The 13830-nt window shown below is 33.2% G+C and overlaps 1 protein-coding gene across 8 annotated transcripts in view; it reads left to right on the forward strand.

The window, feature by feature from the left end:
- The window catches only part of PUM2 (pumilio RNA binding family member 2), a 90572-nt gene that overhangs the window by 33128 nt on the left and 43614 nt on the right, over window positions 1-13830 (forward strand). For all 8 annotated transcript variants that reach the window (XM_007183468.3, XM_007183469.3, XM_007183470.3 and 5 more), the window contains 4 exons: window positions 2600-2870; window positions 3114-3207; window positions 9917-10042; window positions 12752-12894. In XM_007183468.3, the coding sequence (XP_007183530.1) occupies window positions 2600-2870; window positions 3114-3207; window positions 9917-10042; window positions 12752-12894 (634 nt within the window). The remainder of the gene's footprint in view (window positions 1-2599; window positions 2871-3113; window positions 3208-9916; window positions 10043-12751; window positions 12895-13830) is intronic.

The following is a 13830-nucleotide window of genomic DNA, read 5'->3' on the forward strand; positions in this document are numbered from 1 at the left end:
TAGTCTAAATTTTAACTGTTTTCTCCCTGCTAAAATTTAGTGAATTTTAGGTTTAATCTGTGAGTTTTCTTGGCAAACTCTTCTTGGGTTTGCTCTTGAGCACCTTTCTGTAGAGTTTCCTCTTCTATCCCTGTATTGCATCTCCTGTCCCCGCTTTTACTCTGAGTTTGTGCTAATACTTAATCTTGCTGAAATTAGGAAGGGGGGGAACATATTAGAGACTTCCAAAGTTAGTTTTAAGTTCAGAATTTAAGTTCAGTTGCAGATTTTTTATTGTCTCTTTATGACAAGTAATTGTTTCTTCTAACCTTTGGACTTGGATTAGGCAGTGCACATTTATCTAAATATTAGGGTGTTGTTTCTTCGTACAGGGAGTTGTTTCTTCATACTGATTTCCTATACTTTATACTTCAGTAGTCAGTTGCCTTGGGGCCTATACCTGAAAATAAGCTGTTTCTTTGCGATCTTGTGAACCATGGAATATCAGTTAGTTGTAGGTACATGTTTACGTTTATTGCCTTTAATTATCAAAAGCAGACTAACAATGCTTCTTAAAAACAGTGCCATTTCTATCTGTTGTAAATACAAAAAAGCATCCAAAACCAGTAAACCTCTTTTGACAAGAAATTAATGCTATTCACTTTGTTTTTAGGACCTAATTCTGATTTAGCGCTTCTGCTATTACTTAATCTATGTTTTAGTCAAGGGTATGCATTTAAAACTGAGTTGACTATAAACCTGCAGAGTATACATTTATAATTGAAGTGTTAATACACCGTTAACTATAGCAAGAAAATAGCACCACTCATAGCATAATGACTTTTTTCTATTGTATCCTCTACTTTTTGCTTTTAGAGTTGTTTTGTATGAGAGGCTATACTTCTTCATATTAATATGAACTTTACATTCAATAGCATTCTAATTTTATTCTGTTTAAGTTTGGGGTATGTATTTAAAATTGCTTATAAAATGTTTCAGATACAATATTGTCTTCAACAATATAAAGCCATTTCAAACTAATAGCTGTGGTCATCTGGTCATGGCAACACATCATTATTATGTACATTAACTGATACATCATCAACATATATATATATTATTGGAGTAGAACTGAAAGGAATGAAAGAACTATAGCAGGCTTTCTTTTTTCTAATTGGCTGACTTTAAAGAGGACCCTTTCAGTTTTATTTTTTTCTTCCCCTATATTCTGAATGAAAAACAAGCCTTGGGATTATTCATATGAAAAATTAGGTGTGGATAAAGGGGAAAGGAATTTGAAATTTCTTCTGATGTTGCAAGGACAATGGTTAATTTTGAAATAAAATGTAAGTCTGCCTAAATATCTGGAAAACAATTCTTGTAATTAAGCAATTGCTCTGTGAAATGTTCTGTACATGTTAACAAATTTATCCCAACGTGAAGCACCTGAAGTTGGGGTCAGTTACATAGGTGTAACAACTGACATTGAAAGCCAGGTAAAATAGTTATTGCCATTTATTTAATGTACTTATATTTGAATATACTATGAACTGATGGTTCCAGAACAGACTTGTTTCTTGTGAGGGAAAGGATCTTACATAAAATACTTCTGTAGAAGGAAAGAGACTGTAAATGAGAATTAATTATGTCAAGAAATAAAATGAAAATAAAGTTTAGACTGTGAAGGATGTTGATAAAAAGAGAAGAGTCGGTGCTTAAAATTTAGTCCAATGTTAATAAATTTCTTCAGAAAATTAAGAAGGCTAGTCAGTGGGGAAAGTTGCTTTTTGTGTGTGTAAGATTATATTTTTCATTGATGTGCATACTTAATTTTTGATTAATATGTTATACATTTCTATTCTCATGATTTAAACTGAAACAATTTGGTATGATAAAGATGGTTTTTGGAGAGCTCACAGAAGGTTTTCACAAATAGTCTTTTTGTTCTTGTTATTTGGAACCACAAGGTCACCTCTTCAGTCTCAGTAAGGAAACTAAGGCCTGGAAGATGAAATGATTTGCTCAAAATAATACTTAAAGATAGAATCAGGAGTCAGCTTTCTGTCTTGGTTCACTGGCCTTTTCTGTCATATTGTGTATTTTACACCCTTAAGTCATGAAGGCCATATGATTCTTTATGGCCAGTTTTTTTTTCTGAAATATTAAGCAAGATGTTAGGAAAATTATGTGCTGGTGGACAGGATGGGAGTATGGTAGGCGGGTTTTGGTTTTCAGCCTTCCCATATTTGTCACTTGATAGTCTGCTGTTCATACCTACGATTCATTTTGTCTGATTTGAGACAAAAGTTTTGGGTAGTCTAAGCTTAAATTGTGGTATTGTCAAATTTCCTTATCTGTAAAATTGAGTTATATCTTTATGCTATTCAAATCGGGGACAGTGGTCACTAATGATATTTAAAAAATGAAACCATGTCAGCTCTTAAGAGGAGGCTAGATTAAACAGAAAAAAAATGTGATAAAGTAGAATGGTTAGTGACCTAGGGTGCCTAATTTGCCCTCTGTGTTTTACAGCCATTTGTTTTTTCATGATTTTCCTACTTTCCCATTTCACCTTTTGACATACTTGTTACTTTTATTCATTTCTGTTTTGTTTACATAGTCGTACTCCTGGAAGTCGTCAAGCCTCTCCAACTGAAGTAGTTGAGCGCCTGGGCCCCAATACTAATCCCCCAGAAGGATTGGGGCCTCTTCCTAATCCTACAGCTAATAAACCACTCGTTGAAGAATTTTCAAATCCTGAAACTCAGAATCTAGATGCCATGGAACAAGTTGGTCTGGATTCCTTACAGTTTGACTATCCTGGTAATCAGGTACCAATGGACTCTTCAGGAGCTACTGTAGGCCTTTTCGACTACAACTCCCAGCAGCAGGTAAAGCATGCCACTCCTTTAAAGAAGTTCCTCTTAACTATGTACTAGTATAGCCTGAAGTGCTATGAGACATTGACATAAATAATAGGGGTATTCTTGAACATTTAGTGTCTTATTGAATAAAATGTCCTTGTAGTTGAGAAAGTGATTCAAATATGTATTTATAATATTCTGTTCTTAGCTTTCTAAACAAAAATGAAATGCTCTGAGACTAATCTTTGTATTAAATATTTTTCTTAATAGCTCTTTCAGAGGACTAATGCACTGACAGTTCAACAGTTAACTGCAGCTCAACAGCAGCAATATGCATTAGCCACAGCTCAGCAGCCACATATAGGTGAGTCTTTATAACTTACCATTTTGATTACACTGTTAGAAAATCTTGCGTTAAAGTGTTTAGAATGTTCCTTTCGTATTTACTGAATGGTGTTATTTCATTACTTTTGAAACATCTCATTGAGATAAAACAGTAGTAGATTACATGGCAAGAGTAAAGATTAGGGAAGAACAGTTTGGCTTTTATTTGTATCCTTGGTGAAATAAAAATCTATAACTTGATAAAAACTATCAACACATAAGTTTGTTTTTAAAGATTTTTTTTTTTATGTGGACCATTTTTAAAGTCTTTATTGAATTAGTTACAATATTGCTTCTGTTTTATGTTTTGGGGGTTTTTTTGGCCATGAAGCATGTGGGATCTTAGCTCCCCGACCAGGGATTGAACCCACACCCCTGGTACTGGAAGGCAAAGTCCTAACCACTGGCCCACCTGGGAAGTCCGAGCACATAAGTTTTTTTCTCAGTGTGAAGTCGAGAGCATCAAACACTTGGAAATTCAAGTGTAGTTATGGGTGTTCATATCAAGTCAGAATGTTTATTTTTAAAATGGGTTGGAAATAGGAATCCCAAGAAAATTTCTTTGAATATTTTCTTCCTTAATTCATTAAGCTATTTAGTCTTTGACCTTTATAGTCTTTACTATAATGTGAATTATTACAATTACATATGTGTTACTGGTAGAGTTCAGGCATTAGTATGTGTTTTTGTGTCTTGGATTTTTTTGTTGTTGTTGTTATTTTGAAATAATTACTGATTCACGTGAGGTTGCAAGGAGAGTACAAAGAGATTCCCCACCCAGTTTTCCCTAAATGACTACATCTTACATAATTATAGTACAATACCTAAACCAGGTATGTGACATTGGTAAATGTGTGTGTATAGATTTATGTTATTTTATCATGTTCGTGGAACCGTTTTTACACCTGATTTTGGCTGACCTTGATTTATTTCCTGGTTGGAAAAGTTGTGAACACTCTCAACATCAGTATGTTTGGGGGCAGGGGGTGGGACATACTAAGTTGGTTCTGTTCCCTTAACTGTGTATTGCTCTATGTCAATCCAAGAAGTCTTTCCAGGTCTAAAATTTTATTTTTGGTTTTAATCAAAGATGACCACACATTTCTAGATGACTTCTAATAGCAGCATGTACTCTGGACCTGTTTTTTCCAGTTTTCTTCAGCCTTCTGTATCCCTGTCCTTCAGTACTTCTTACTTGTTTTTAGAAACATACTGATTCCTGTCTACTCGTGGGCCAGTACAGCACTTTTTATTTCTTGACGCTTTGTGGTATGATTTATATGTAGCAGGCTAGGATACCCATTATTGCTCTTCCTTTTGGGAGTTTTAAGTTTTTGGTTCTTATTTGCTTTTTCATATGAACTTTAGAATCCTTTTATTTACTTCCAGATCAGGTTAAAATCTTAACTTAGGAAGATCAACATCTTTATGACATTAAGTATTCTTATCCAGGACATAGTGTATCTTTAATTTTGTTCAAGTCTGCTTCTGTGTTGTTTATGATTGCTTTAAAGTGTTTCTCATGTAAGTTTGCGTATTTCTCAATAAGTTTGTTCTTTGGTATTTTATCTTTTGCTATCATTGTAAATGCTTTTGCTATCATTGTAAATGCCTTCCTGTCTTTCATTATATCTTTCAATTGGTATCTATGAAAGCTCTTGATTAGTATTTATTAATTTTATGAATGATATTTTCTAATAATTGAATCATTCCTGTGTTCTTAGAATTTGGAAGAATTGTATATAATTATTTTAATGAGCTCTTTTAATTTGCTAATGTTTTATTTAGGATTTTTTTTAATCAACATATAATGAAGTTAGTCCTTAAGTTTGTGTGTGTGCATTTTTGCATTTCTTGTTAGGTTTTGATATCAATATACTTGCTTCATAAAAATAATTTAGAAATGTTCCTTTTTTTAATGCCTTGGAGTATTTTCATTTACATTCGGTCTTACATGATCTTTAAAGGTTTGGTACGACTTAGAACAACTTTGTGAAGCCATCTGGGAAACTATGCAAATAAATTTGAAAACCTGAATAAAATGGAAATTTCTAAGAAAGCATAACTTAGCAAAATGGATCCCACCTTTTCATCTTTGTTCCATAGTTAAATAGAAAGAGAGAGTGTTGATCGTAGTCCTTTTATCCAGGTGTGCTCAGTCATCTCTTAGCTGGCTGATAGTTCGTTTAGAACAGCACTGTCCCAAGAGAAATATAATATGGGCCACATAGAATTTAAAATTATTTAGTAGCTACATTTTAAAAAGTAAAAAGAAGTAGGTGAAATTAGTTTGAATAATATTTTATTTAATCCATTGTATCCAAAATATTTCAAGTGTAATCAATATAACACTTACTAATAAGAAATTTTAAATTCTCTTCTTCATATAAAGTCTTTGAAATCAGGTATGCATTTTCCCACGTTGAGCAGATCTCAGTTTAGACTAGTCACATTTTAAATGCCCAGTAGCTATATATGGTAATAACTACCATAACAGACAGTGCATATTCTGGAATGGGGTTGACAAACTTTTTCTATAAAGTCCCAGATAGTAAATATTTAAATTTTGCAAGCCATATGGTTTCAGTCACAACTACTCAACCCTGCTGTTACAGCACAAAGCAGTCGTAGACAATACATAAATGAGTACAGCTGTGTTCTATAAAACTTTACTATGGGCACTGTTATATGAATTTTGTATAATTTTCATTTGTTACAAATTATTATTTTCAACCATTTTAGAATGTTTAAATTATTCTTAGCTAATTCATACAAAAATAGGTAGCAGGCTAGAACTTGCCCCATGGACTGGACCAGAAAGAGGTATAGATACAATACATTTTATGTTTTAAAATATACAGCCACACTCAAAAGGGGGAGAGAGAGAGAGAGAAGAAAAAGGTGGGGTTGTTTTGATGGCTGGGGAATTTCTGTAGGATAGGAAATTGAGAGGTGATCCATAGGAGTAAACTGGAAATAAATCTGTGAGGCCTGTAGCGGGCTGCAAGAGGGATAAATAAGCAGAAGGCCTGCACAGTGCCAGGATTGGGGTTGGAGGGTTAGACCCCCAAGTCACTAATAAAGACTTGGTTTGGAGACTTCACCTTATGGTGTGTAGTTGGCAATTGGGATGAATAAGTGTAAGAGAATCTCTCATATAAGATAGTATCTAAAACAGAAATTACAATGCAAACAAGAAAGAGCAGTCAGAAGGCAGTCATATAACATATAGTAGAATTTACACCCAAGATGTAGAAATAAGAGAACTTTAAAGTTCTGAAAAGAACTTTAAAATGTTTATTTAGAATATTAAGAGATAAAGGATTTAAGTCATCAAAGATCGGAGGTCTTGAAACAACAGAATGATGTGAAAACAGACCATTTCAGAACCTTGTAAAAAAAAAAAAAAGACATAGGTGGGTTGCATAATTAACTAACTATCACCTAGGAGGAAATGAACCAGAAGATAAAACTTATGAACACTGAAATATAGCACATAGTAATCAAGATGTGGGGTGGAGTAGGGAGTAACTAAATCAGTGCAAGGTGTATGTAAAGAAAACTGTAAACTTTTTCTGAAAGCTTAAGTAAATGGGGACACATGCCCTTTGGGGGAAACTCATTACTGTAAAGAGGTCAATTCTCCTTAAGTTGTGAATTTAATATATTGATTGGAATCCCAACAGGATTTTTTTTTTTTTGAACTTGAAAGTTTGCTTTTGATGTTTATCTCAGAAAAGTGAAACCAGAAAATAAATAGAACACTAAAATGAGAGGTGGACGTACTCAACCATATTTCAAAACAATTTTTATCCACAGTGATTAAAACGGTGTGGCACTGGCCTAGAAACATACAAGTCGATCAGTAAACAAGAACACTCTGAAATGGGTGTGTGTGTGTGTTTGGGGTGCAGTGGTAGGGTAATTTTAACCTTGACATTGCAAACTAATTATAAAAGAATATCTTTGGAGAATAAGTTGGAGATAATTGGGTCATATTCCTGATGGATTAAAAATTTTAATGAGGAAAAATAAAGGTATAAAAGATTTGATATGTTTTTTTTCTCTTTGATAGCCGAAGAACTATAGATTAAAACCAAAAAATTTTAATGCTTTATTTTACTTCTGACGTTGACAGCTTTTAAAAAGTTTGATAATATCCTATTTCAGTGGGAGTGTAAGTGGTATTCTCATGTACTTATGGTAGTAACGTAAATTGGTATAACTTTCCTGGAGGGTAATCTGGAAATGTGGATCAAGAATTTATATATACTTGTCCATTTACGTGAATTTTCATGAGGATATGATGATACTGTATTATACTTTAAGAATAATAGCAGCATTATTTATAGCAAAAACTTGTGAATCATCTAAATATATATCTGTAGTAGACTGGTTAAATCATGTTCCTTCTATGTAGAGGGATACAAAACTATGAAGCTATAAAAAAATGAACTAGGGAATTCCCTGGCGTTCTAGTGGTTAGGACTCGTGCTTTCACTGCCAAGGGCTAGGGTTCCATCCCTGGTTGGGGAACTAAGATCGACAAGCCACGCAGCACCCCTGCCTCCCCCCCACCCCCCATCCCCCCAAAATGAATTAGATAGGTATCTGTTGACGTAGAAAGGGATCTGTGGTTAATTGGCAAGTGAAAAAAGCATATTAAAATACCGTTATACCCTGTAATATAAAATGTATGACTGTGTGTCTATATAAATGTAAAAATTTAGAAGGGTATACATTTATACATATGTGCATATGTAAACACAGATTCAAAAACATGTATTTATACATGCAAACATATACATATTTATATGTACACAAACAAGCATATGGTTTGGTGTCTAATGTGTTGCAAATATTTCTAAGTGAATCATGTGAGCTTAAAATAAGTTTTCTTCATTTTTTTGGCAGAAGGTTCAATATATATCCGTTAGGTCACACTAATTCCTTGTTTTTAAAATATTTGAAACCGTCCTGCTTTTTATCTGCTTTGTAATATAAATATGGAGAGAGCTGTATTAAAATCATGTCTAAAATTGAAAAAAAAGTTTTAGAAGGCTATAAACCACCTGTCAGTAAAGGTTACATGAGGACTTTGGCTTTCCACGTTATATACTTCAATAGTATTTCATTTTTTAAAAGCAATCTTTTTTAATCATAAAAATATAGAATATAAAATTAGGCCCTGACTTTTCGATCTGTAGTCATAGGAGTAGAACATGGATATCAGTACATCTTTATTCTTGTCATAAAGATAATCACAGTAGAGGAACCAGAAGGAAATCTTGAAACCTTCGACCTAGGGCATAGCTAAGAATGCAACTTTGAGCAAATGATTTTTTAAATAGTGCAAGGATTTTGTTGAACCCTCTGTTTAATTCTTATTTCTTTTATTAAAAGCAGATTTTTCAAATGGCCATGCTATGTCTGGGCATGAAATCAGTATTGTAGCTTATGGCCAATATTTCTTAAAATTAAGTAATTTAGAAATCAATGAAGAGAAAAATTAAATAGAAAACAGTGCATTGGAACTTCATAAGGATAAATATTTTTTTGAGATTTTTGTTTGTGGGGTGTGTGTGTATATGGACACTAGGGAAATATATTTTACATTGTGGGTCACAGTCAAAAAATGTGGAAGCCACTTTAATATAGTTAGAATTAGGTTTCTGAATCTTGATTTTACGACCTAGATTTTAAGATAAATGTACCTTTTGAATACTTTTTTAAAAATCGTTTTATGTCCACCTGCTTTATGCCCATATCTCCCCACCATCATCTTTTAACTTGAACCTTTTTGAGCTCCTTCAACTTTAAACACATTCTCTTTAATTATTTCCCTACCGTGTACTTGTCACGGTTTCCAGAAGAGGAAACTCTCGCAGTATATTTTCAAAGTAATTTTTTAGTACCTTATGATAAAAGGTCTACATACTGATTCCTGCTCAATACCAGCAGTTTTCTTCTTTCTTTAATAAGTACTGCAAATGAATATTTTAAAATCTTTCTTATCCTTAACCAAATCTATATTGGCATATATTAGACTCAGAAGTGGGTTTACGCTCCTGCTTAAAATTCTTCATTGTTTTACTTTCAGGATAAAGTCCAAACTACTTAGCATGACCCAGGAAACTCTTCATGAGTCTTCATTCAGATTATAGCTCCAGTTTTATCTTATACACTACAACCCCACTCCATCCTACCAAAAGCTTCTTGGCTACGCCTACTTTCTGTGCTCATATAGCACTTACACTATATTCTAATTGCCAACGTACTAGTTTGTTTTTCTCACTAGATGGAGTGATTTATGAGGGCAGATCCTATCTGTCTCAGTGTTGAATCCCTAGCTAACAGTATGGCTTAATAAAGATTGAATGAAAAACCACTATTGAACAATAGCAATTCTAGCTCTAAACATTTATTGTGTGTATATGCTAGTACTATACAGTCATATATATTTAGTTCTAACAAAAATCACTGGTGATAAACCAGTTTCATAAACAAAGAACCCCAGGGTCAGGTTGTATTACATGCCCAAGGTCACTTAGTTAATAAGAATTAGAATCATTATACACCCTCTCCTCCCCCACCAACCCTAATTTCAGAAGAAATGTTTTTTTTTTTAACCTGATGAAGAAAATCATACATATTTTTTTATTTATTATTTCTCCCCCTTTAAAATACAGCTGGTGTATTCTCAGCAGGCCTTGCTCCAGCTGCATTTGTGCCAAATCCATATATTATTAGTGCTGCTCCTCCAGGGACTGATCCGTATACTGCAGCAGGATTGGCTGCAGCAGCAACATTAGCAGGTAACTTACTGTTCATACTTGTTGCTTGTTATGGATTTAGTTTTAATTTTGGGATAAGCTTTATTTTTGTCTGTTTGGGCAAACTGAAGTTTCTAGGAAAAACCTGAAACATTTATCCAGAATGAACTGAAGTTTCCAGAGTTAGTTTATTTTTCGACTGTAATGCTACAGGAGAAAACCTAGGTCTGATAACTCGTTTCCTCCTGTACATAGTTGTTTTACATTTTAGTTTTATAGTCTCAGAAATCTTACATTAGCAGCCACAAATCTTTATTCTTGTGACTGATCCCATTACCCACAGAGACAGTGCAAATAAAGTTACTTCTCAGAAAATAAACTGGGGGTAGCTGCTATAAATACCCAGGTCAGGGATAGTACAAGGTAAAGAGGTTCAGTGATCTTAAGAGAATGAGTATCTAAAAAGTAAAGTTAAATTAGCAATGTTAAAATGTGCAGGCAAGCTGAGGGACAAAAAGGTGGGATTGAGGTGGAAAGAACTTATTAACTGTCAAAGCCTGATAACCACCACTCAAAATCTGAAGTAAAAACCAAAAGTACACAATGTCACATGTCAGTTGTATGGCAATAAAGCTGGAAAAAAAATTTTTTTAAAACCAAACTGTATTTATGTCTTATTTAAGTAAGGGAGAGTTGTGTACCATTTAGGCACAGTCTTACTGAGCAGAGTGATTTGCTTATCTTCTATAGGTTTTGGGGGAAGGTTGTTTTATGTTGAGTTAGTTAGAGAGACAGGAATGAATTTGTCTTAAGCATGATTTATGTTGGTTACCAAGGCAGGAAGATGGAGATGTCAGCCATAGAAGTGTGTTCCTTGGGTTGAGTCTGCTGATCGGCTAACTTTTCATAACTTTAAGCTGTCACTGATAAGTTCACTGAATTATCACTGATCAATTAATTTTAAATCCGCTTCTGGTAGTTTTTTATTATTGTGACTGCAGAACAGTTAGTCTTTTCATAGGCGTTTTTTTTATACTCAAGACTTTAAGACGTGAAAAAAATGTTAATTTCAAATTCTTGTTTGCTATCTTAGACTGAAACTAACCTGTCACATTCAGTAGTTTTTGGTATAGATCTGCATGTGATTCCATAAAGATGTGAGCTTTCCTGGTACTATTTAACGGATGTTAGTATGTAAAGTGCTAGTATATCATACATACATAGAATCATTAATCTATGGAACTGAAAGAAGCAACTTTAAGAGGTCATTAGTTTTGAGATAAGAATTCCTGGTGTTCTGAACTTACTTAGACTTTCTAAGATCAGCACTGTTCAGTAGAAATAGAACATGAGCCAGATAATATAACTTAGATTTTTCTAGTAACCACATTATAAAAGTAAACCACAGATGAAATTAATTTCAGTATGTTTGATTTAGCCCAGTATATCATATAATCAATATTTTAAAAATTATTAATAGATACTTTATTTTATTTATTTATTTTTAATGCTAAGTCTTCAAAATCCTGTGTGTATTACATACTTACAGCACATCTTAACTCAGGCTCTCCAGCTTTTAATTGTTTAGCCACAGATGACTTCTAGCTACTTTTGGACAGAGAGGTTCTAGATGGATGTCTGATTCTTTTGTTTTGTTTGGACAGTGTATCCTTTCTTCATAAATCCTTTTCTATATTTTAAGAGTCTTCATTGTAGATTGTGCTTAAACTATCTTTAGAAATATATTTTACCTTTAAACTGTTTACAGCTTTTCATTTTAGTGATTCAGTCAGTTACACTGGGCTTTATTTTCTTCCAAAATAAAGTGAAACCAAGAGTTTGACTTTCTAAAGTATACACATTAGATATACTAAAATCATATCAGTGGAATTTAGGGACATGTATCAGTCAGGAAACATGACATCATAATCATTAGTTTAATGACAGGGCTTATTGTGTGATACTATTTACTGTCCAGAAATCAAATTTTATCTTGAATAAAGTAAAACAGAGCAAGAATTCATTCTATTTTTCCTGGTTTGCTTTTTTATGTCTATGCCCATGATTATATTTCCTAGTTCTTTCTTGTCTTAACTTACTAGTTCCATCTTCCTAACCATAAAGACACTGATGTTTCATTTGTTTTTATGTGATTTTCAGTTGTTTTGTGAGAATTGTAACTAATTCTGTTTCAAATATGAAGAATATTTTAAAATTCACAGTTTACAATTAAAATACAGTTGTAGCAAGCTTAGTACCAACGTGTTCCCTAGTTTTATGTTATAGATTACAAATTAAAAGCCAAAAATGTTTTCAATTTTAAAAATTCCTTTTTAAAGAAAATGCTGAATTGAGTATAGGAAATCTTACAGTTTTATGGTGTTTAATGTTCCTATTTGCCAATATCAAATGCATAAACTAGCATTCAATAGGTGTTGAATAGATGGTTCAGTGTCCTGTCAATTCATTGGTCTTCTTGAGTTTAGTTCACATCTTTTCATTAAGACGACTGCTGTCACCTCTGAATACTTTCTTTTTTAATAATCCATACCTCAGTGAGACTTTCTCTAGTAAAATTGGGAAAAAGAGAAAGAGGAAGACAGTTGTATGTGGGTAGAGGATTGTAAGGACATCTGCTCTGAGTCTTATGCACTGTCCCTTTTTTATGATCTAATGGTAACTGACCTTATTTATCTATAAAATGTAGTGACTTTTTTTATTTTTTTTGGGGGGGTGGGATGTGGGGTTTAGGTCCGGCAGTGGTTCCACCTCAGTATTATGGTGTTCCGTGGGGGGTGTATCCAGCCAATTTATTTCAGCAGCAGGCTGCAGCTGCGGCAAACAACACAGCAAATCAGCAAGCAGCATCACAAGCTCAGCCTGGACAGCAACAGGTATAGGCCTGCCTTCATTAAATACTACCTGAAGAGTCTTGGAAATTTCATGAGCTCCCTGCATTCAAGATCTGTGTTTTTTTCTTTTTATCTTCCCCAATATGTAGCACAGTACTTATCATATAGTTGGTATACAAATATTGATTATGTGTTTTTTTTTCTCCACTAGTCATATATATGAACTTAAAGATTTGGTTGTATTCCACTTCAACATTTCTATTATTGAAACTGTCTTGAAATCTCTAGCAATTTTTAATTTTCTTTTCATCACTTCTTAAAGTGTGCTCATAATGTTTCTATCAAAGTAATTGTCATTTCATTTTCTTCTGGGTATTTAAGTTACTATTTTAAATATTAATATATTTCTGACCAGAAAAAGGAGATTACTGGGTACTTTGGTTTTAAGCGAGGAAAGATGAAATATTTTCACTAAAGGTTAGATTTAATTTCTTAAAACAGAATATGTTTATTTTTAAGATTTTTTAATTTCAGCCACTTTTCTGGAACTATTTTTATAAATAAATGTAAAAGAAAAATTCTGATAAAAATTCCAGAATTCTGGTTGTCAAATTTATCATATTTATACCAAAGAAGCAACTTAATGACAAGTATAATGTTTGTTACTTGGCAGTTGAATTTTCTTTTAAACTATATTGATGTTCTGTTAAAGCTATCCTTTAGCTCAGTCCTTGTAGATTATACCACAGCACCATTTAATAAATTCTTTTTAAATCTGTGTCTTCTTTGGGCAGATAAAAATATCACATTGCCTAAACATTACATATACCTGTGCGTGATGCTTACTTACACGGATGGACTTAAGATGAATCCCCCTTGTCCTGAATTGTTTAAGTATTTATCTTTGTGAAATTAATGTGTATCATGCTTGTGTATAGATACTGCAATAACTATGTATTACGAAGCAGTAAAGTTTGA

Source organism: Balaenoptera acutorostrata, chromosome 12, assembly GCF_949987535.1.
Source record: "Balaenoptera acutorostrata chromosome 12, mBalAcu1.1, whole genome shotgun sequence".
Lineage (NCBI taxonomy): Eukaryota > Metazoa > Chordata > Mammalia > Artiodactyla > Balaenopteridae > Balaenoptera > Balaenoptera acutorostrata.